Genomic DNA, 24,790 nt, shown 5'->3' with positions numbered 1-24,790 from the left:
TCTATGAAGGCTTTATGGTGTTCTCATCGTGTTCCTATGTATGCATATGTATAATCTTGGTACTATGGAACATGTTCAGATCTTTGGCTGGCTTGGTTAGCTTACATTGTGCCAAGGCTGGAGTTGAGAATCATTGGATACCAGCTCATGGTGCTAAATCCATCGCTGTCCCTTCTCAGACACAACAGACAGCAAACACCACTCTGCCTTGAAGGTTGTTACTGGTGTCCATAGGTGACATTGGTTAGGAAAGTATTTTATTTACTAATTTCTCAGTACGCCGGTATCTCAGCTGGTGAGGATAAAGGAGAATTTTCCAGCACTTTATTTGTTTGTGTCTTGGCCAGGACAATGATTTCCCAGTACCTTGTATCCTGCTTTGTGATATTGCATCCCCCTGTAAAACTAGGTATTGGTGTGGGTAAGATATAAATTTTTAGTCCCTTAAATGTGGTAACTTACACTTTGTTTTCATCAAACATTTATGTAAGTATTATGGGACATATTAAACATAAAACAATATTAAAGCAATAGTAATTATGTGAAGGGCTATATAAAAAGTCTGATTTGGTTAGAAAATCCCTTTCAACCACTGATGTTACTATTAATTAAAAACATGGATCTTGATTATTGGTACCTGCAATGGAAGCAAAGTTAAGGACAAGGAGACGTTTTGATGTGCTGGGCTGTGTGCTGTTTTGGTTTGGTTTTTTAGCTTTCAGGTGATGCATTTGTTATGATTTTTTTTTTTTTAAACTTGGTAGAATATTTAATTATTGGATAATTATGATAAAAAAATCAAACTGAAAGGAGCGCCATTTAGTCTCAGTTTTCGTAGGTAAATGCATAATTACTTGCATACAATGATTTCAGTGCTGAAAGTGGGCCTGAAATGAATAAAATCCCATTTATACTAAACTGTTTCTCTGTTAGTATGCGCAGTTCTGGTCACATACACACTGTCACACTGCAGAAATGCTGCGTGTGCATGTTTTCAAACAGTGCTCAACAGAGGTCACACTTGAGGGTATATCTCTCACTAGAAGTGGTATTGCACAATCAGGCTATTATTATTAACTTGTGCTTTATGTGAGGATTTTGTCCTCTGTAATTTTTTTCTCTTTTTCGTTTTTACCTGTGGAATTAGGAAAATGAAAGTGCAGCTGCAGCAGCTTCGGTGGAAGGGGGCGAAGACTGTAAGGCACGAGTACCAGGAGAGATGCTGTGCTCGCTGTCAGAAGCCGCTGGGGTTGCTGGTGAACAGAGGTGCAGTGTGCAATGGCTGCAGCCATCGGGTGTGCTCGGAATGCCGCGTGTGCCTGAACCCCTGCCTCTGGAAATGCACCATCTGTTACGCTCACGGGTAAGGAATTCTGTTGGTTTGCACCAATCATCTGATGGATGCCCGCTGGTTCTGTGTATCTGTTGATTGAACAGTTAATGAAACAATTACTGTACAATTAATGTGCTGTACAGACATTACTGGAGTAATGTAAATGTTGGCCAAAGCCCTGGTAGGGATGAAATGGATGGGAACTTTGTGTCATTCTTCACATAGCTGATACTTTCCTTCCAGTGTTTAGCAAAATGGATCCTCAGGGTAGGCCAGAGGTTCTGTGAGGGTGACAGAGATGATAATAACAAAGCGTAGAAACAGTTTTGAGTTTCTGAGCCACAGAGATCCTTCCCCTACTCAATATCGAACCAGGGCATCCTCACAGCCTCTTGAAGGTGCTGTGCTTTGATGTAGTATAGCCAATTTCTTGACAATTTCCTAATTGCTATTTTCTGCCTCTTACCACTGGAGTGAGAAACCTGATTGATGAATAATTTGAAGTCTTGCTTTATAAAATTTTAAAGAGCAAAACCAATTAATAACATTACTGGGATTTGTTCAAGTATGGTCAGAAATACAAATTTGTTTACCTTGAATTAGTTGATTTTTTTTTTCTTTCACCGCATCACATTTTTGTATTTCCGGATGCAGGAAACAGTCTTTCTTTTACAGTATTGGTACATTTTTTAATATCAAAATATTCCTTCATAGTCCATTCTATTCACTGTAATCTTTCTAAGCAAAATGGTTTAGAAATGTTTCCACATTTGATGAAAAATAATATGTAGGTGAAGAATGATAGTTTGGGAAATTATTCAAAAGCTCTGCTTGATGACAAATATCCTTGTAGAAAAGGTGAGGATTTGGATAAAAATTTACTTCATGCCAACACAAGATTAATCCACCACTACACTCCCTCTGCAGGTGCCAAAATGAGATTAAAATAGAGGGAAATACACGGCAAAGTATTGGTCTTAAGTTAAATAAATTTATACTAGTTTAAAATATTTTTTTATCATTTAGAAGAGAGTTGTAAACTAACACCATCATGATAGAATCCTCAGTTTATTTAGCAACTAATATGCAAAATAGGTAGTTCAGCTCTGTTTACACTTGATACAAAATAGTTACTAGGCTTTGTGCGTTTTGCAGTGTTTCAAACTGTATGCACTAAACTGGAAATTCAAAAGTTAACTTTTGGTATCCTTGTCTAGATAACCCTCTCCACTTCCTCTTGTTTTAAATTAGTTTCCAGTTATTTGGTGGCCACAGTGGAAACCCCCTATAGAGAGTCCTTGGTTTTTAAGCTGTTTTGTGTAGTGCTGCACACCCTTAATTATTTAATAAGCTTGTCCAGATATTTAATGATAAAACCAAGAAAACATTATTTTTATTAATTAAAAGACCTTTTTACTTTTCCTTCAGGAAATTACCTTTTTTTATCTTGCTAATACAGATGGATATGCCAGCTGTCAATGAATTTCTCTTATAGTGAATAGAGAATACATTTGATCTTTAGTCATGATGTAAAATCAATTAAATTCGGTCAGACTGCTTCCATTGCCTTCAGTGAGCTTTACATCAAAGCTGCAAGTTTCAAGAAGGGTAGGGAGCGCAGCAATGTGGTAAATGGTACTCAGCACCTTTTGTGAATCCTGGTGAGGAGACAATAGGATGGCTAGGAAAGGTAAGAGCTGATTCGTCCCAAGTAACTGTAATTTTGGGTCTTGTTTATCACTAGAGTAATTTTTTTGATTGTTTTTCCAGAGATGTGAAAGTGAAGGCTGGTGAATGGTTCTTTGAAGAACGAGCAAAGAAGTATCCAGGTGAAGGTAATCACTGGAACAGATCATAAACTGCTATGTAATGTGTAGTTGCCATCTAAGTGAAACACAGAATGTAGTCTGACACTGTGTCCAATGTTTCTTCCACTTTACCATGCAGTCCATCTGTCTGTCCAGTAAATGAAACATGAACACAAACTAGCAGAATGCATTTAAAAATATAGCTTATTTTGTCTGAGTAATAAAAGTAAGACAATTGCTGGCCATGTAAATTTTAATTAATGAATATGTAAGACTTCTAAGAAACACAATGATGTGAAATTTATATAGAAATATGTACAGGAAGAAAATGATCTTGCATTCATAATTTGTCAAAGTTTAAACTTCAGTTGTTTTCACTGAGGAGGTTCTAAAGTTTAAAGAAACAATAGAATGAAATAACCCCCCACCATGTGTGGCTATAAATCAGCAGAGAGCTAAACAGTCTTTTGTTACCTTCAGCCAGCTGGCTGTGCCATTGTCTTGTGCTGGGTCTTTTCAGTGCCATTAAAGTACAAAGCTGTAAGAGAAATTATAGAGGATGTAGGTGGATTGCTCTATGGGGAATGTGTTTTGCCAGCAAAGGAGCTGTTAGTGTTTGTTTTCACCTACAGTAGCTAGCAAGGTGGAGAAGATTTGTTTCTTCTTTCCCTTGGAGTGCCACTGCAGATCGGCATCTACTTCATTTTATGCCTGACTGTAGTTAAATGATACAGTTTCACTTCCAGTATCTGCATTTATGTTTAAGAGTTGATAAAAAGGAAAGAACTAGGCCTTAAATATCTCTTGGGAAACTTGCATAGGAAGAATTTTATAGATGGAAGAGTGTAATCAGGCAAATTTTAGGTTGTAAGTGTTTGTGAAAGGCAGCATATTAATAAATTAAACGAAAGTTCCAATTAAAACAGTTAATTTAAACTTTGAAAGATTTCACCGAAGTCCATTCTAGCTAACACAATTTCTGATTTTAAAGTGTTAGTTGACTGATTTTTTTTTTTTTTTAAAGCACAGTTTCATCCAATAACCATTGATAATAATTTCCCCTCATTCTTTTCAACAAGTATAAAGCTGGTGATTTTATCAATTTCTCTATCATTGGAAAATATTCTTGGATATTGAATCTGATAATGCAAGTTACTGACTGTCCCTTTTTCCAGCAAAATGAATCCGTTCTCACTTTGAATTATCAAGGAATTGTGGGCTCTTGAAGCATTTTGCTAACTAGTAATGGTAATACTGTTGAAGTCACAAAGATCTAACTATATACAGAAGATAAACGTGAACGGAGAAATATGTTTTGTTTCATTCCTTTGATTAGACCAACTGATATATTTAAAGGAGTTTATAAAGTGACAGATTTTGAAACAGAACAGCCTTTCTGCATCCTTCAATCCTGGAGGGACAGTGCCCCCTTTTGGTTTGAAAATATAACATAACTGAAGTAATCATTAGAAAGTAAGTTTACCTGAAAAAAATATAAATTTTATAGTGACGTTTTCTCATGTTTTGTAGTAAAAAAAAAAACAAAAAACAAAACATTGTTATGCTTTTTTATTATTTTTTTGTCTTCTACCTAAAGAATGAGATTAATATTTTCATAAAAGTGGTAGATTTCTTTTAGTGACCAATCAATTTAAAATCTAAGATAACAAATCTTATTTATCAATGAGAGAGAATGGTGGAGTTCTGATTGAAAATTCTAATGTCTGTGAGCTGATTATTGTTTCTACCACTACTAAGGTATATTACTTTTATGTAAGTAATGTTATAGTTAATGACATCTTCAGCAAAACAGGGATCACGTGCTGCTTACTGTATCAGGAATTACTAGTGATTAAAGTCACTCCAGATGATTTAAATTTGCCATTTGTTATATTTGTGATCTCCCAGGAGCAAACGACCGTTTCATGAGTCTTCATGGTGCCTGATGGAGCTCCTGCTCCTTGGTGCCTTCACATCATGTGGCTGCTCACCTGAGGAATGTGCCATGGTTGCCATTTCCCTGCAGGGATGCTCTTAGCAAAGTGTCTTGCTCGTGTTTGTGATCTACTCAAGCATTTTCATCCTTGCTCAGGTCTCTAGTAGGAAAAGTGAAAAAGAAATTTCATGAGGTGCAAGGGTTGACCGTGTGCCTGCTCTTGTACAGGTTTTCAAGCTTCCCTTATTGTTTGAGTTTTGTGGCTGAAGTGCCCTTTAGTGCGGTGGGCCCATGCACCTCCTGGACCCTGGGAGGCTGAGAGCGCGGTCGGAACGGGCGGGTTGGCATCTCTGTGTGGTTGTCCTTATCTGTGAGGAGTTCATCTGCACGTGTCACCTACAACAGGGGGGTATGGAATCACCATCTCAATGGTTTGAGATGCAGGAGAAACTTGTGTGCTGCTTGGCATGTGCGCTGATACATTAGTTGGGAATTGATTTCATTCCTGACTCGCACGTGCATGAGCTTCTGTAAACACAGGCCAGTTCCTGAAAGGCACTGATTTTAAATAGTATTATACAGGCATCAGTAACTGATGTTGCTACTATTTTTTTTTTTAATTTTTTTTTTCCCTCCTTCATAGGCAGACATGAAACAGCTGGTGCAAAGCTCTTGGAATCTTACCAGAATCTGAGGTAAGACTCATAAAAGGATAAACAGTCCCAGGACACTGTGAATTTGTATGGGTGATACATTTTGTGTTATAAACCAACCAGTAGTTTATACTCCTTTATTATGAAAAAAATCAATGCTTTTGGAATTCAGATGATAAAAGCATAGAAAAATTTTCACTTTTAGCTGTCAGCAGTCCACAGACTCTCACATACAACAGAGAGAGAAAGTTTCATGTTTGGAGTAATAGTATCTTACTTGAAATGAAGGGACATGCATTATCTTTGTTTCATCTGCTTATATTTTTTGCATAACTATTTATAGAATTATCTCTTAAATTTGCAAAATACTCTTAAATGATTGTAAATAAGTTATTTACTAGGTGTCATAACAGCATAATTATTTGTTCAATGGGAGATCTTGCTGATATTATAGCTTTACAATAAACAGTAGACAAGAAGTTAGACACTTTCACTTACCAAACTTAAAAAAATAAAAAATCTAATTTACAGTGAATAAATACTTTGACTAGAGACCAAGGCATGACCATACTTAAATTATTACCAGTGATATATAATGAAGTAAGTCTCCTTATTATGTTAGTAAAGGAACCCTCTGCCTTAAAATAAACCAAATCAAAAAACCACAACAACAAACAGCAACTACTACTACCAAAACCCAAACCAACCAAAAAACCCCCCAAAAGCCCCGTGTAAAACAAGATACGAAGAGATAGTCTCAATTTAATATAATTGTCTGGCAAGGCACAGCCGCATAAGAAAGAAACTTATATTTAGCTGGATAAGATCCTGACCAAGACTTGCTTTTACTTGGATGTGGTAAAAACTAAAAAAGGGATCAAGAAGGATTTCTTGATTTCACCAGCTAGTTTAGGATCTGTGATTACAGAATCAGTCAGAGGGTTTTTTTTTTTGCAGACCAGGACTATTTACCACAGATGGAATGGCAGGAATGTTTAAAGGGTCTTTAACAGCTCTGAACCCAGGCAAGGAAGGATCCTTCTAGTATTGTAAATAAAGATGACTGTTTTGTGAAAACATCTCTGAACATGACATGACATGGGGTGCATTTTACAGGAATTGTGTGTTAGAACTCAGGACACAGACTGTAATACTGCCAGCCATATAGAAATCTAGGGAGCCTATCCTAAATTAGGTCTTTCTGATAGTTCTAATTTAATAACTTTACCTGGAGCACCCCAAGATTGATAAGGTAGAAAGGTAGTCCTAATTCCTAAGAACAGGCAATAAACCTGTGCTGCAACTCTTACAGACACAGGATGTTGACCCAGAATTTTATAGAGTGCAGGAAACATGGGTAATGAAGATACTGTGCATGGGTATGGTTTATTTCTTCATCTGTTGGCACAATATATTAATTGTTGCACTGTTTATCTCTTAAATTTCTAGTAAAATTTCTGTCGTACCTCCAACTCCACCTCCTTTCACAGAATCGGCAGCAGGAACCAATGTGATGGGAAATGTATGTATCTGCAAAACATACATAGAAGTGCACCACTTAGGGTGTCATTCATGTGAAAAGGTCAGCCACAGAAATGTGGTAAATAACTGCTGTAACATCACTCTGCAATATAAATGCAGCCTTTTGTTACTTTGTCATTATTTTTGTGCTTCATGGGTACTGGGAGAGAAGTTTTAGTGGTGATGAGGGCTGTTTTCAATTAGTTTTCAGTTTTTGAGGGAAGTGGGTAACCACTCTACTTGACATTAAAGTGTTGCATCTGTTTTTTGGTGCCTCATCACAGGAAGACTGGACTGAGATGTGAGTTCCTCTCAAACCTGAAGGATCCCAAGTTCCTATGACATTCAGTAGTCACATGTCACTTTCATTATTGAATGAGAAACAGTGAATTTGATGGCTGCCTTTGCATTGCAGTTTCTAGTGGACAGAAAGTTCTAGTAAAACATGGCTTGAAACTCACAGAAATTGCATTAAATTACTGTTTAGTTTAATTTTGGGCTGGATTCTCAGGCCCTGGTTTTGAAGCCCTTTGCAACATTCTTATGTATTTACCTGGACTTGGATGAAAACTAGATAGATGATAAAATTGATAATTAATTTTTAAATATTAGACAAAAGTTAATAAAATTAGCAGATAAAAATATTAAACACTGTACAACAAATCAGTTGTAATTAGCTGTATTCATGAACTTACTATGTAGTCTTTCTCTGAGGCGGTCCACTTACATGTGAAAGACCATGGAACTGAAAAAATTACTTTCCATCTTTGTCCATTAGTGTGATAATTTCCAACTATGTCAGTGTATATCCTCAGATGTGTTTGTCTACAGAAGTGATCAAAGGGCTGCAGCCTTACCATCTGATTTTTATGTGGTGTGTAGATATGTAATCATGGAGACTTTAAAATTACAAATAGTTTTTATTTCCTTTTCTCTTTGCATCTCCCATTTGCAGGAACTTGGAGAGTCTAAAAGGTTTAATAAGTCTGTGGAAAACTTGTTTTTGTCTCTCACAACACATATAAAAAGTAAGTAGCTTTCACTGTCTTGTCATTCCAGAATAACGTAGTCAAAGGTTTCAAAATTTTGGCCGCAGTGTTGGCCAAGAAGCTGTTATAAAAAAGGCTATCAGGTAATGGCTGAAACAGTTAATGCCAAGGCTGTGCCAGCCTGAAAAATAATACAGGAAATCTAATTCTCCTTCAGTATTCTGCCAGTTGTTAAATAAACCGATTATATCAAACCAGAACACCTTTCTTGTAAGGATGTGAAAAGACTGCATAATTTTTCTTTTAAGTTACCAGGTGTTCAGATGCAGTATGTTTAATTCATGTTAGAGTAATAACCAATTTCTGATATTCATGTTTTCTGGCCAAAGCCCAACTGACTCAGTCAAAGAGTATCATTTAACAGGAGTTTAATATTTTCATTCACTGGCAATATTCATGAGGGCTTCGTTCCTCTCTCTCAGTCTAGTTGTGTGAAATTTTTCAGCGCGCTTTTCTAAATGGTCTCCAGTCCTAACAACTCCTGTTCCATTCTGATGCTTTTGGTTCCTTCCATTCTCTTACGCTGCCTGCTGTTCCTAGGAATGCAGACTGTGTGTGCACCTCTAAGGCTAACTACAGTCAGCATTTGTGAAAAACAAATTAAAGGCATCGGTGACCAGAGGAAAACAACTTCTGAGCCTTAAGAAGATTACAGGGGCTTGCAAATTTGCATGGATTTGAACAAACCATAGTATTTTCTTACTAGCTTCAACTTACACAACCCCACATATGAGATTATACCTGAACAAATCTGGCTTCAGTGCCTTTCTGCCTTTCCCCCTAACTCTTGTTGTAGCTCATGTTTGGTCTTTTCTTTAGCTTCTTCCGCCCATCTTAAAGACCTGTTCTCATTAACCTATGCAAATTTAAAGTTGTGTCTGTGAGAACACATACTCGAGCTATGCAGACGTGTGGTGCCTTGCTCCTAAACAGGAGCATACAGTGGTCTAAGACACTGGAAACAGTCATAGTGGCAGCGCAAGAACTGGATGCAAAGTTACTTATTCAGCTTTCTGTTAGTTTGAAGCCTGGCCATATCCCAGAGTTACTGGTAAAGACTGTTGCACTGAAACAGTTAATAAACTGATTTATTAATTCCCTGCTACCAAAAGGAAGGTCCTACTCCACTCACGTCTTTTTCTCTCTGTTTTGAGCCTTATGCTGTTCTAATTAGCATCTGGAACCCTCTGGAAACTGGTTTAGCTAATTTAAATGGCAGATAATTAACCTAGACAAAACACATAGGTATTTTTCTGCTGTTTTAGTGATCTAAATGGGCTCGAAGTAAGATATATTTAGGAACACGTGCAACAGGGAGTGCTGGTCCATGTGGTCAGGAGCCATATCGGGGATGGAGAAGAGCAGAGCAGGGGTTGCAGAGGGAGATGGAAGTTGTCAGTTCAGCTATGGGTGAAACCCCATTCAGGTGCTCACCTCCTTAGTTACTGTGGAGCAGTTTAATTTGGGAGAAAATAACAGACTGTTGCAATCACTGAAGTCAGTAATTAAAAAGTATAGGAAGTCTTACAGAGAGAAAGACTTGGGTTTCTTGACTTAGGAAAGCAGCTTTTTAAAACAATATGGCCTCTCAATGAAACCTGGTGCTGTGCTGATAAACGTTTTTGGTCACGAGTGTCTAAAGTTAGTACTCTGCATCTTACCTAGGTAGCAGTGTCCTGGTTTGCAGAGGTATTTGGTAAAACCAGCTCTTACGTGTTGCAGTAAATAAACCTGGAGAGCCTCGTTCTGCCTCTCACACTGGAGGCAGTGTGTGTGCGTGTCTGAGAGCAGCGGGAGCGAGGGATCAGCGCGTGCAGCACAAAGCTGCCACTGTACAGTCTGCTCCTCTATGCTCTTACCTCCTGTTCCAGTGTGGCTTGGCAGCAAGAGGAGATCGTAATCCAATGGTGGCCATTTGGTGAATGGGGAATGAATTACTGGTTGTAGTTTTATTTGCAGTGAAAAATTGCCCTTGGCACTAGAGAGAGTGACAGTCTTACTGATAACTGGGTAGGGAAGCCAAAAGAGGAACAGATATGAAAACTGAACATTTGTGTTTTCTCACACAATAACCTGTTCCTTGTAAGAGAGTGTGAGGCAAGGCTACTGCTGGTCAAGCTGCTCAGATTGTATCTATTCCATTAGAACTCTCAATTCCAGTCTCTTTATGATCTCTGATTTCACTGTGTATGTTAAAAACCGGGTTTCATTTGCAGAGATGGCTTAATTGAGCCTGCCTTTGAATAGGTCACATGGTGCCTTAATGGTGTACACAGAGTACAGTAAACAACTGAGGACTGATTGCTGCTAAGAACAAACCTAGAGTGTCTTTAAAAATCACACTTGAGTGCCATTGGTTTTGAATGCCATTATGTTGTATTGTCTGCTGTCTGAGGTTCCTCCACAGAGGTTCATGTTGTGAGAGAAGTGTTTATTTCTTCTATATGAATTAAACATATGATAGCTATTTCATGTACTACTTATGAATTTTTAATTCTTCATGAGAGTCTATCTGGGATTGACAACAAAGTATCTGCAGTTAAGCCTGCTCATATTCCACTACAGATATCATGAATGAGGGCTACCCTTCCCTCTAAGTGCAATTCTGAGTGTACACTGAGGAATAAGAAGTGAAAAGTGGGGCATTAAATGTCCAATTGTCCTGTAGATTTATTTGGCAATAAACTACATGTTACTGAAGTGCTAGTTCAACAAGGTGCTTAAGTATGGACATAAGTTTATCCATATGAGTAATGTTATTGAAGTCCATGTGGGCTATTCCGGTTCTTAAAATTATAGGTGGTTTGGGACCAGAGTATGTAATATCTTTCCTTTCACCCATATTTTGGATATATTTCTAAATATTTTCCAGTATGATCTTCTTTCCTCTTTTCTTTGTTGTGTTGCTTTATGTTGTTATAAAGATTTTGCTTTTATCCTGAACCAAACTGCTTTACAAATCAAACTATACATAGGGACTGTAGTAGCTGCCTCTGAGAGGAAACCGTATTTGATGGCTTACAATTCCTTGCAGCAGCTATAATGATAGGCAGCAAGGAGTATAATTTCCAGTTGAAACAGCATGAAAGATTTAGGCTGGCAAAATATAATTATATACAAAATGACAACCCCTTGTCTGTGGTATGTTGTCTTCCCATCTGTTTCTTACTCTTAGGAGATCAATGCTAAAGGTACAGGATGACAGTTTGAAAGCTACAGAATTAGCCTATAAATTTATAGAACTTCTTGCAAAGTTTGTTATAGTGACTTTTCTCTTTATTTCCACTTCAGAAATATCAAAGTCCCAGAATGATATGGTTGACAGATGTGTCCTAACTACAGATTGTGGGAAGAATGTGGAAAGAAGAAAGCAAAGAAGGAGCCAGTCTGATACTGCAATCAACATTACAAGCAGGGTATCCATATTATTGTACCCAGTCTCTAACTGTGTGAGCTGTTTCAGAGTGAAATATATTTGTGAGAGCAATCATGTGCACATGGAATCATGGAATTTTGCTTTTATTTTATGAACAGGGCGTAGTTGATGTTTACTGACTGTGGTCAGAACTTTAATTCTTCACAAGGATTTTGACAGATTTTGCACAATTGATGTCAGCCCAGAGTCGAAATGTTAGACTGAGATTTTTACCAAGGGAGGGAAGGATGGTGAGGATGGGACATCTTGCTGTCAGGTGCTTACAGATTCTCTTGAGGTTGAATTGATACCTGCTCTATGTGATGGGCTGTAGGGAGGTGCTCTGTCTTGTCTTCTTCCTGCCCCTTTTGCTGCTGAACAGGACAAACTATGAGCATCCTGACATTTTCTGAGCATTTTTTTAACTTGGCAGGGAGAAAGCATTGCTGTGAGTTGCTATGCAACTTCCCTTTTTCTTTTGCTTTGGTTACAGTTTCTAGCTTTCAGTGTATTCTTGAGAAGTTTGAGAAAAATCCAGTCATCTGTTTTCCTACAAACTGTGCAGGGCTGAAGATGATCTCACATTTGTGCTTTAGAATGGCACTGAAGATTTTGTTTTGTACACTTTCAGCTCTCAAATGACTGAACTTTGTCAATACTCGGTTTTCCATATTGTGGGTACTTGCTGAATTGCCTTGTTCATCTGAATGAGGTCAGTGTGGTTTGCTCTAAGTGCCTGGATTAGATGCTGAGAAAAGCCCTTGCTTTGGGCCAGACCTTGTGGCACACATTGCTCACAGCTTCCTTGTGCACTTTTTTCCTTTCCTCAGGAGTGTTAGGTGCTGATAAATGGAAGAGACAGGAGGTCAAATTGCATGGACTGGGCAATTTGAATTGGCCCAGCAGGGTCTGAGAACTCCATTAAATTAATTCTGGTATTTTTGTACGCGATTAAATTATCAATAGACTTGGCAACAATTATTGGTTGTTAATTGCACCTGAGTGCAGTTAGTGCCTGGGTGCTGCTTTCATTGTGGCAAACCACCCTTCGGTGTTAACTTTATCCCACAGGCAGAGCACAGCTCTTCTAATGCATTGAAAAACATCCCAGCTGGAGACAATGTGAATTCAGACTACGCCTCATTGCATGCTGGTCACAAACACTCTGCCACATTTAAAAGATGGATATGGATTCTTTGGCTTCAGAAATGAGCTAGTAGGCGAATCCAAATTGTTTGTGTGGGTTTTTAGTTGCCCATTTAAAGATTTTGCCCACTCTCTTCCTTTTGCATTTCAGGTTTTGAAAAATAGATTTCAGTGTTTGTGTGCCAGAGCACTATTTCTGAGTCATATGAACCAACGGGACTATATTTAAGCTAGAATTTTAGTTTTGCTAGAATTGCTGTTGATTTTTTTTTCTTGTAAGTGTCCTTCAACTTTGTTTTCCTTTAGGAAGGGTAGCTGTTTGCATCCTTACTAGAACTACGCCTTAAGTTATAGGACAGAACCTGTTTTAAATTACGCTTGCAAAACAACTAATTGTATTTAGAAAATATCATGTTGAAATCTTGCTGTTATGACTTCCACCCCAAAAAGAACTTTTGTTTTCAGAGCATGAATCAGAACAGTGCCTTTTCCCCTAGAAATGGTATTTTTCTCTAAGGAATGACTGTGAAGTAGTAACTGCAACTACAAGTTTGAACGTGCAGTGTTTAAGACTGGGGCAGTACTTAAGCCTCAAGAGCACTATCTGTTTCTTAAGAAAGTTTTCTAAATTTGTGATGTGTGCAGTGCTTCATTCCTTCAGATTAAAGTTGAAAGAGATTATATTTAACCTCAGTATTAGTGAACAAAACCCAAATCCAATGGAAAGAAGTAGCAGCCAGTGTAAAATCTGGATTTTGAGGGCCTCTCATCATCAGAATCCTTAAGTTTATTAAGGGAAGTGCAGTTATCCCTGCCTCACTGAGGGAAGAAGCAGGCATGTGCCACGTCTGGGAGCTGTTTGTGGTGCATTGGTAGCTGTGGGATACCTCTCCTGTGGCAACAGAAGCAGACATTACAGCTGGGCTGGGCTTGTGTGACCTGCTGCTGAGCTCAGCTCTGGTAGCTGTGTTGCCTTGTCAGTCTCTCATGTTCCATACTCCACAATAGCAAAGTCTTTCTGATCCAAGTAGAAGCTAAAATTCAGTGTGCGGTAGCTTGAGCTTGTTTTGGTTAGCAAGTGAAATTGGTTGTGTTTCAGGTTTATAAAGCAGAAGACAGTTTCTCTGCTAGGAAACTTTGTTTGGGGTTTTTTGTTGTTGTTTGTTTGTTTTTGTGGTTGGTTGTTTGTTTGTTTTTTGAGACTATATTGTGAATGCATTTTCTGTCTGTTTCCCTCTCACAAGGTAACTTAATTCTTGCATCTATTCTTAAGGCAGGGCACTTGATAGACATCACCTTTTCTGTGTGTTATAATAACAGCAGACTGGTTAGGATTTTGCACATCCTGTTTTTTTCAGAAGTAATCTCACTGTATTATCTCATCTCTTGTCCTCATTCTCTAGTGCTTTCTGCTGACTGTGCAGGAGAGATTCTCTCACATTTCCTGTTTCCTTTGTAAAAATAAGTCCTAATCCTTTCTATTGATTCAGTCACACTATACTCTTTTTAGTTGTTCAGATAATCTGTTGCACAAGTTTTTAAAAGAAATTATTTTCTTAGATCCTAATCATGTAAAATTTCTTATCTTGCTTTTTTCCTATTCATGAAGGTGTCAACATACTTTCCATAGATTGTATTATCCCCAGGAAGTGGTGTGCCAGACACACCAATATTTTGAGCATATTTCCAGCCCTATGTATTTGTATTTTGGCACTTCATTCTGTTAGCTGTTGTTCTTGGTAACAGAGGTGGCTGAAGATAAATCTCAAGGAGCTTTGATTGATATAGATAACTGTCTCAGAAATTATCAGGGTTTTCATGGGAAAATTGGAAAGGTGAATGGACTTAGTCAAAGCAAAGTCAAGAACACCTTGGAAATTTAAACTTTTTCTGTAAACAAAGCTCAATAGGAACTTGTCAGTCTGTTTCTATTTTTGTATCTCTTTCAACTTACATTCATTCTAGCACAGGTAAATATGGGCATGTGTCATGCATATTGCAAAATACATTTTTTAATTTCCTGGAGGCAAGATTATATTTTCTTACAAAATTACTGTTTTATTAAGGCATAATAAAGACCTTTATTAGTATATTGCTACTTTTGGTGTGTTAATAGTAGACTGCTGTTAGTAATTGCTGTGGTTGTGACCCTTAGATTAGCTGGTGGTGTACTGATTTTAAAAAATTATTAATATAATGAGTGTACCACCCACTGGGTTGAGGGAGTTACAAATCAACATTTAAATTAAGTTACTACATTATCTTTGAAGGTGTGCCACCAGCATGACCCTTACTGGAGTCAGTTGTAGATATTTACTGAATTTTCTTCTGATAGCATTCTTGAATCAGGACATTTTCTTAAACTGAAAAAAAAATATTACTCTCTGAATTTCTTACAGATGAAAAGTACACCTAGTCTGCAACAGCTCATTACTGGGGCCCAAAATGACAGTGAAACTCAGAGCAAAAGTAGTTGGAAGGAGGAAGAAGACATAATGACCGGTCCCACAAGTGATACAGTTTTCTGTGATGGCAGAAAACACGTAAGTTAAAGGTGAAACACGGCAGAAGAGCTGTTTAAAGGGAACAGGTATAAAAGCTTGTGCAGAATGTTGGTGTATTTTCGACTATATTACAAAATGAAGGAAGAATTGCACTTGAGTTTGTATCTGATGAAATACTGATGCCTTTGGCACAGTTCTCATAGTAACACGGAACTTTTTGAAGCCTAAGGCAAATTAATAATGGATAATTGATGGATATATCATCCACTGATAATGAATAATTGATAGAGCAGCTCCTTCTGAATTTTGCAAATGCAGCTAACGTTATTCCCATTTGGTTATTAGGATCAGGATTATGAATGTGGTACTCTCTCACCTAATATCTGGCTTTTTCTCTTCAGGCTTCATTTACCAGAAGGATTTTGTCAGTCTGCATGAACTGTGGTATTGGAAATGTCAGTGGAAATTCAAATGTCAGAATGCCAGTGAATAGAGAGGAAACTGACAGTGATGGAAGCCAGGGGAGCAGTTCGTAGGCTTAGGGGATGACATTGAATCATCCTCTGCTGGATGGCATTTTGAATACTGCAAATGAGAGCGAGAGAGAAGCTGGTTATAAATGAATTCAACACATGCTTTAAAGCCTCTATGATTAACTGTGGAAGCTAATTTCTATCTATTACTGATGAGGTTAAGCAAGGTGAAGTATCCAAAGAATTCATGACTGATCTTGTAAAGAAGGGAACTAAAATGACTTAAGGAATCAAAATTAAACCAGGCTGCTCACTTGACAGAGAAGCAGAAACACACACAGGGACCTTGGTGCTCTCTCATAGTTCATTGCACTGTGGAGCTTGAGGTGTTAAGCTGACAAATGGGAAACAGCTTTGTATTACTTTTGTGATTCCAATGACAACTATTTGAGATGGGCCATAAAAAGCTCAGGCTTAAAACCGAAATATTTTCTACTATCTTATAAAGGTGGAAGTAAAATTCCATTGATCTTCTCTTTATGGGTATTTGTTGGATGTTAAAGGTCACTCCATAAAAAAAGTATCTTCCAGAAACTCAGATGGCATTTCTTCCAGTCATGCCAGCAGAAGTACAAGATGTTAGACATATGTAGTGATATTCAGTCCAAACATCGTTAATCATAACACTATCCAGCTTTCCAAAATAAATAGTGTTCTGTGGAATAAATGTGAGGAACTTTCACAGAACTTTTTTTTAGGACATATGAGCTTAGGACAAAACTCTGTTTGCATTCCAGTGCCAAAAAGGATTTTGGTGGAAAATAAGCATTTTCTGGTCTGGTGATAGAAATATGTTAGCGAATGAAAGCGCAGAGCTGAACAAAGCTGCAAGTTAGATTGATTACACTGATCCACTTCTTGTGGAAGGGGTAAGATTATTTGCAACAAGCATCAGGTCCAAAGAGTACTAACACTTCTTTTGACTTCCTCAGTGAGGACTCTAACCCTTCTTTTGACACATGTGTATGTGTTGCTTAGAGCTTGAAAGAGAGAATAGAATCCATTGGTGTGAATTGAATATTTGGCATGTTGTACAAAGGAAGAAAAGCATCTCCACAGAAGAGAGATATGATCTTGCAAACACTGCTTTGCACTTGTAGCTGCTGGGTTGTGCAATGCAGAGCTCCTTGGTCAACCAGTCCTGTGTGGGTTGGTGTTTATTTTCGGGGGGAGGAGTGATATAACACAGATATCTTAGCAATCTAGGGTAGTGTTGCTGAGAGACTGATCGCAACAGTGGTGCCTTCGTGACAAATGCTGTGTAGAAAGTTCCTAGGGCTCACCTTAAAGAATATCATTATAAATGAATGGAGAGCAAACTGTCTGAGCTGATAATTTGTTACAGTGAAGGCAAGATAGTGCCCTAGAGTTACGTCTCTGGGCTGGGCCACACAAAGGATTGGTCTCTTCCTTCTCTGCAGTGTCCTGCCTTCTGTAAATGCTAGACACAGGTGCTCTTTGTATGTGTGGATGGACCGTATATACAGCATCCAAACCTTTGCCCCAAAGGTGGAAGTAAATGAAGGGAAGATCAAGTGGCTGAAGAGAACTAGGGAACATCATCTTTATGCACCCACATGCAACTGCTGCAAGTATTCATGTTTTAGTCCCTCCTGAATGGTCTGCAATACAGAGTACATAATTTTTATATAGAATTGGGACACCTTGTAAAGTATTTACTGGATGTGCAGGCAACTTTGGTATTTCCTCTAATACTTGGTAGAACCAAATGTCTTGGTAGTGTACCCTACTATGAGCTGTGTATTAAAAGCAGTCTAATTAAATTATTTTTTAAATGTTTTTAGATTTCAGAGGGTTTTTTCACTCCCTCTCAGATTCTTAGCCCATTTTTCTCACAGGAAGCAATGTAGCAGTTTTATACAAAAAGAGTTTCCAGATCTAGAAATTACTTAAAACTTTTTCTCAGCCTAGGAAGTTTACTGAAGAGAAGACGGCAAACCAGTAGAATTGCAATTACAGTTGTGATTTTCAGGGATATTATGGAAGCAATGGAATGTTTTGTGCAGATTACCCTAAATTTTACGATTTGCAGTAGCTTTACAGTGATGTCTGTAAAGATACTGACTATTGAGCAAAATGAATGTTTTGTCCTGTTTGATCTGAAGCTGCTTTTATCAGACATTTGTCTTTTTTTAGGGGAGTTTGTATAGTCTTAGCAGCATTTGCACTGAGTCTGGCAATTTTGGCAAGGCTAACATCACAGGAGAAATAGAGTTTGCCTTGAAGTACAACTTCAGAGCTTGCATCTTGGAAGTTTGCATCAAGGGATGCAAGAACCTGGGTTATGGAGAAGAGAAGAAGAAAAAGTGTAACCCGTAAGTATTTCTGTAGAGAAGAAGAAACATAAAGAAAATATTCTGTTTTTTACAGTATGTGCACGTGTTCTGAGTGAAATGGATTGATACATGATGGTATGCCCTACTGGCACCTTCAGAACATCCAACATCCACACCAACCCTCTGCACACATACACACTGCAAGACAAATGGGTTTTGTACCAGTTCTTACTCCATTATCACCACTTTCTGCTAGGAATTCTCTTTCCCTGCCTGTGAGCAGGCAGTTGGGTACGTGTTGTTGGTGAGTACCTTTGGGCCTCAGGAACTGCTGTTCAGTTTTTAGTTCTTAAGTTGTAGCTGAAACATGAGGTGTCGTGTTCCTAATTCACCTGCTGTGGCCCATTGTGGGTCACTGGCTGGTTGCTATACGACTTGGGTGCTTCCATCTTCTGTGATAAAAGTAAAAATTTCAGTGGCTACAATGTGTTTTAAAATCTAAATCTGCTTAATAATGTACTGTTGTAAGAGGAAGGAGTAGATATTTCTGTGCATAAAATATGCCATAGAAAATTTTGGTTGGATAATTAAACTTTGGTGATCTCTCTGTTTATCATTAAAGAGTCCTCTCTGGCCATGCAGTAACCACTGATAGAAAATCACCAGGTAGAATCCCTAACTACCTGTTCCTGCCCCTGCTGTCTCACCATGTTGGAGCATTTGAGTGCCCACATTGGAATCCTGGACTTGCAGTCACCTTCACCTAGAAGGACGATGGTTTTTGTGCAGGTCCTGCAGAGAATGTTTATAGAGATGAGCTTGGTGATGAGCAGTGCCATGCTGGAAGAGCAGCCTGTGGAGAAGGGCTGTTAGGGAGCACTTCAGAAGTGGGTCAAGGTTCTCTAAGTCCCCTGGTAATTAAGCCAGGCAAACACTTGCAGGAAGCCTGAAAGGCAATGTGGGAAGTGCTGTGTAGTAAACATTGTATTCTCTATGGGTACATATTTTTATATTTCTGTTGGTTTCCAAGCCAACTGAAAACGTACAGCAGGATTATTTGACATGCTTGCTGAAAAGCTGGCTTTTAACTGATGTTTAAAACCTGATTAATTATTTAGCTTATTTGCTGGTTTGAAGTCTGGCTGGCTATGTTTTAATTAAAATGATCTGGGCTCATAGAACAAGAAGCTAAATCTTCCAGTATCTATATTTTAAAAAGTAGCTTTACCTATGGATCAGTTTGGAAAAAATAGGGAATACGTGTAAGTTCTGCACTGATGATATGAGAGACAGCAGATTTTGTTTACGCAGTAAGTTAATCAAGAGGCTGTTTTAAAATCCATTTAAATAATAATATCTGAAATATGTATAAGTACAGTTTAAAAATGCTTTGTATTATGTAAACAGCCACTCCTTCCCCTGACAAGCTGAAAGCAATCTCTGTTGCTGAAATTCTTTAGTTTTGAAGCCATAACACAAGTACAGCCCACTGAACTGATACTAAGGGGAGTGTTTAGGTATTAGTGTTCACTTGACCTACACTTGAGAAACTTTGGGTATGAATCATTGGTGCTTGATATTGGTCCAACTCAGCTTCCAGATTTTTTTTTGGCTGGTTTTTCTTGAATCAATGTTAGGGCAATTTTGAGCCCTTTAGACAATCTCTCATTTTCATCCTAGTGGCTGTGAGAATAATTAGCATTTGTTAGACCTATGAATTATTTTGTATAATTACCTGTTGTTGTGAAGATGGGATTTTCTTCATGAATGTTGGGGGAAAGTAGCAGTGAGTCTAAAGTTGGTTGAAAAAAATATATATATATATATATTTTTTTTTTTTTTTTTGAGCACATAATATGCTCTTTGTTTTCATAATAAAGCTGTCACTACGACTAACACAGTGACTTCTTTAGGGGGCTGTTTTACCAGAGGCCCAAGAGTATGACAACAGGATTCCTATTCACGTCCTAATCCCTTCCCAAGTACAGTGGAATTGAAACACATTAGCTGAATGGTACACAAGGATCCATATAATCTATCTACTTTTATTGAGAAAATATGTAAATCATATTTTGCCATTTTCTTGCTTGGGAACTTACTAAATCAATAAAATTGTTTAAGAATTAAGAAAAGTCTCCTCTCACCTAATTGGTTCATTTTGTTGTTTTTTTTCATTTGATCCTCCCCGCTCCTTCTGATCACTTTCCATGTATCTTTATCTCCAAGGTATGTGAAGGTTTATTTACTTCCTGATAAATCTCCTCGGAGTAAGAGGAAGACAGCTGTCAAAAAGAGCACAGTGGATCCAGAGTTTGATGAGACTTTGAAGGTATGGTTTGCAATTCCATGCTGCTAAGTGTGCTTTTCCATGGTACAATCCTGCAAATTCTGAACTGACCTGATGGGGCAAATTTAGGAGTCACTGAAAATAATAATTTTAAAATTTATGTTTTTTCAGTCTAAATAAGAGAGTTGCTTTTGGAGCTGCAACAGTAAATTTCAAACCATTAGTGAAATCTGCCTTTGTCCAAGAAAGTATCTTTAGTGAATGCCAGTATTGTTCTGATTTACCATGTGGCAAAAGCAAATTGTCTTCCATAGATACTTTTTCTTGTACAGTGCAGAAACTGGGTGTATTGCAGAAGAGTTGGAATTTTACACAAATATCCCTTTCAAGTGATGCCCCTTTGGTCAGTGCCACTGAAAGTGTCTCTCTACAGTTCACTGTGTGCCAGCTGAAATCCACCATCTCTCAAACAGTGCCTGCTTCCTTTTCTGCAACTGATGTTTCTTTGTGCTGTCTAATTTCAAACATTAATAATCCCAGCAGAGATGAGCAGTTAAGATTTCAACTCCTTAATGCCTTTCAGTATTGCTTCTTGTATCCTTGTTAGAATTGTGTACAGGAAACAGGAGTTGTTATTCTTGCTTCAGAGACACTTCATTAAATATGAAGCTGAGTACTGTCAGCCAGGAGAGCCTGCATTAGTTTGGCTGTTCTCAGCTTTCCCAGCTCCACTTCTGTACTCAGATACTGCAAGCCATTTTTTGGTGTGTGCTTTGGCAAGCGGAAGTAGGACATAAGATGATGAGTTCTTCAGTAATATATTGTCTTGGAAGAGATATGACACAATGCTGGTGAAGAGGCAAAATTGTATTGCTTCTTGAACTACACTAAAGTTTCAGTGTTACTCCAACTCTTGGTGTGTATGAACATCAAGAGTCAATAGTGAGCGAAACAAGCAAAATATTTGTAAAGACCATAGATAAAGTTTTGTAACAGCATGAAAGGATTTTTGTAATGTATGTGATTCTTATGCAGACCAAAGCCTGGCTAGAGGGTTTAAGCTGGCAGACAAAAAAGGCCAGAAGCTGAAATCGCTGGTCCTAGTTTTATAGTCCTTTTTCAGTGCCAATCATGCAGAATTGATTCAAGGAGAGTGAGAGCCATGCCTGAGCTGGTTGTATAAACTCTAAAGGTGTTTACTTAGAAATAATTTTAAATAATTTAGTTATTAGTTTATCCAGCGTAGCAAAAAAGGTCAGGAGTGCACAGCACTACTGCAGGTGAACTCCATCTAGACACTGAGATCCAGCTGGGTGGGATTCAGCTGCAGGTGAAGGTACCTGCATTTGGAGGTAGCTGCGTGTGTGACTGCTCCTGGGAGTCACTGGAGCCCAGGGTGACTCAGGGTGATCAGCCACAGAGCCCACACCCGGCTTGTGATTCAGCAGCCTAAATATGGGTACTGAGTTCTGTGCCTGTGCCATTGCCTCCAGCTTTCCACGCAGGTCACCTGTGGGCTGGGTTTGCCAGTCTCAGGGGTGTATTAGATACCCAGCAGTGTCTCAGAGGGCTCTAACTATGTCTGGAGAGTGATCAAGGCTTTGATTAGTCATCAGCTGAATTACTTCCTTGCCCCTGCTTACTGCATTAAGTAGATGTCCACTTACCAGAATGGGAATGTAAGAACCATCATTAGGTGTCGTCTTCTTGAGCTGGCTTCCAGAGCAGCCGCATTCTGCTGGGAGTGTAAACGTAGATATATATTAGATAGATAGATGTAAAAATGTAAATGTATATATGTATATAAACAAAACACACACACACACAAAAACCCAAAAAAACCCAAACAACAAAAAAAGCAAACCAACAACAACCAAAAAAACCCAACAAAACAAAACCCCAAAACCACAAAAAACCCCACCCACTACAACCCTCCCCCAACAAACAAAAAAACCCCAAACCCCAGCAAAAATGGTCAAGAGTTATTTAAAGTTCTGAATTTATGATCAAAAACTTTAGCAAGGGGCAGGTCACGGTATTCTTGGAATGTTGTTTCCTATTTGAATGAGCATTATTCAGCACGTACAAGTAGTTGGGGTTTTTTTCAGATTGTGAAGCACATTCAGACATGGTTCTGCCTGCATCCAGAGGCCTTCAGTCATGCTGTGGCTGGGCTTCCTGGGAGCAGGTCACGAGCGTGGGCCTGCATTGATCCTGTGCATTGCTCTGTAAATGCTGTTTATCTTCCTAGTACAAGATTGAATACTCCCAGCTGAGCAGTCGGCAACTTCAGATCTCTGTGTGGCATGCAGGAGCTCTCAAATACAGGGTGTTCTTGGGGGAAGTGGTGATTCCCCTGGCAGCGTGGAATTTTGAAGAGGACTCAATGCAGTTTGACTGGTACCCGCTCAAACCCAAGGTGACTCTAAGTTTGTGCTTAATTGTACCTTGAGAGCAAGGTGTAGTGAAAGCCTTGAGAAAGATCACCCCGGTGAGATCACTGAGGGGAAAATGCTGTCGATCCAGCCCATTTGCAAGATGTGTTGGAAACACAAATAAGCTGTGAGAATGATTGCAGTAATGCAGCCTTCTGTATGTCCTTTTCTTCAGCTTGAGAAGCCTGAAGATGATCTTATCCAGTACAACGGTGAACTCCTTGTGTCTGCAAGGCTGTCCCTACCAGCCCAGTATGAAAGCCTCCAGTCTGAAGGTATAAAATGCTTCAGCATGCATAAGTGCTTAACAGTTGCTCTCAATGACCTTAGAGGTCTTTTCCACCATAAATGATTCTGTGAATTCCTTGGCTAGAAAAGAATTGACATCAGTGAAGGACTGGCAAAGTGTCTGTGTAATTTTCCTGTATTTTTTTTTTTAACAGCTACAGCAAATGGTGCTTGGTGGTGTTTTATATCTTAGATTATTTAAAATCAAAACATTTTCAAGCTTTGTATATTTGTTCTCTTTAATACCAAGAGAAGCTGGATGTTATAATGGCAGCAGTACAATGCATCCAGCTGTTTTCCAAACTTGTGCCTGTCATGATGTTACTAGTAGAGGTTATTCTGGAGGTGAAACAGCAGTTCTGCTGTCCAAGGCAGAGACTGCCAATTTGGGGAAAATTTGGAAGGAAAATATCTGCAAGGATACCAGACCAGCACCCTTGGCTTCCTCCAGTGCTCTCATCTCAGGGAGATTGTTTCACTTGAAAGGCGCTAGATTCAAAATGTGTAGTTGGGATTCAGTTTCTGGTAATGAAAACATGTAAGATACACTAAGTATTGCTGTAGTAGTCAGAGCAAGCACCTGCTGGTGGAGTGAAATGAACACTTTGGGAGGCAGGCATAGGAAAACCTCCTTTTCTTAATTCCCCAGACCTTAGTGAGGTGTACAGACATTCAGAGCTCTAGTAGTGCTCTCTGTGTGGGCACCCCAGCAGCAGGTAGAGACCAATGGGAAGCTCCACTGAACTGTTTTGTCGTTTTTGTTCCCTTTTCCTAATGACCCCAAGTTAGCAACTCTGTATCTTCTGTTTTTCCTCCCTCTGCACGCCGGTGTTTTGGGTCTCGGCTCTGTGCCTCGAGCTGTGAGTGGAGCAGTACCACACAATGGGGTTTGCTCTCTCCCCTGCTTCTGACTGTTCCAGAGAAATGCTTCTGTGTGTACTGCCCTGTGTTTGCTTTTCAGAAACACAACAGAAAGCTTTGTCTTTGGAACAGGGATCACAAAGCAGCCTGCTACTCGCTGCTTGGTTTGCTTTGTGTGTGAATCATTCACTGTACAAACATTCAAATCTTTGAAATGTTCCTAGTCCAGCCTTATGACTCCTTATCTCAGTAGTGCCACTTAGGCATTCCTCTACTTACTTTTAGCAGCATCTTAAGCCATGAGCTGAACTAACTGGGCATTTCATATGATAAGTGCTCCTTTTTCAGGAAACAAAGACCAAGGAGTTCTCAACTGCCAGCTTCAGGTTATGATATTTGGGGCCAAGAACTTGCCCATGCTGAGATCTGCTGGAATGCTGAACTCCTTTGTTAAAGGGTATGTCTGAGACCTAACACTTCAAATGGAGACTGTCACATGTGCTCTATGCAAATGTACATATTAACATATTTTCAGCAGGAGACTGGCATGGGTGAGTGGCATTGCCCACACTCTTAATCAGACATCCCAGTAATGGTTACGCTTGGGTGTCTGCAGGACAGCAGCACTTTGCAGGGTAGTGATGGGTCCCACCTGCCCTATTGGTCCCAAATTTTAGATTTCAATTATGTCATTAGATCTAGAGTTCACTAGTTTAAGTATGTG

General features: G+C 38.8%; 1 protein-coding gene across 17 annotated transcripts in view; it reads left to right on the top strand.

Annotated features, from left to right (window-relative positions):
• SYTL3 (synaptotagmin like 3) overlaps positions 1–24,790 on the top strand; it is a 32,266-nt gene that overhangs the window by 4,933 nt on the left and 2,543 nt on the right. For 10 of the 17 annotated variants that reach the window (XM_040057582.2, XM_040057563.2, XM_058419584.1 and 7 more), the window contains 13 exons: positions 1,148–1,363; positions 3,104–3,168; positions 5,721–5,772; positions 7,180–7,252; positions 8,207–8,279; positions 11,592–11,716; positions 15,261–15,404; positions 15,767–15,820; positions 18,056–18,234; positions 20,422–20,524; positions 22,734–22,901; positions 23,093–23,192; positions 24,415–24,523. In XM_040057582.2, coding sequence (XP_039913516.1) covers positions 1,148–1,363; positions 3,104–3,168; positions 5,721–5,772; positions 7,180–7,252; positions 8,207–8,279; positions 11,592–11,716; positions 15,261–15,404; positions 15,767–15,820; positions 18,056–18,234; positions 20,422–20,524; positions 22,734–22,901; positions 23,093–23,192; positions 24,415–24,523 — 1,461 coding nt within the window. The remainder of the gene's footprint in view (positions 1–1,147; positions 1,364–3,103; positions 3,169–5,720; positions 5,773–7,179; positions 7,253–8,206; positions 8,280–11,591; positions 11,717–15,260; positions 15,405–15,766; positions 15,821–18,055; positions 18,235–20,421; positions 20,525–22,733; positions 22,902–23,092; positions 23,193–24,414; positions 24,524–24,790) is intronic. The other 7 variants (XM_040057567.2, XM_040057572.2, XM_040057575.2 and 4 more) reach the window with 1 other exon arrangement.

This window comes from Hirundo rustica, chromosome 3, assembly GCF_015227805.2.
Source record: "Hirundo rustica isolate bHirRus1 chromosome 3, bHirRus1.pri.v3, whole genome shotgun sequence".
NCBI lineage: Eukaryota > Metazoa > Chordata > Aves > Passeriformes > Hirundinidae > Hirundo > Hirundo rustica.
This window is presented reverse-complemented; position numbering and strand designations above follow the sequence as displayed.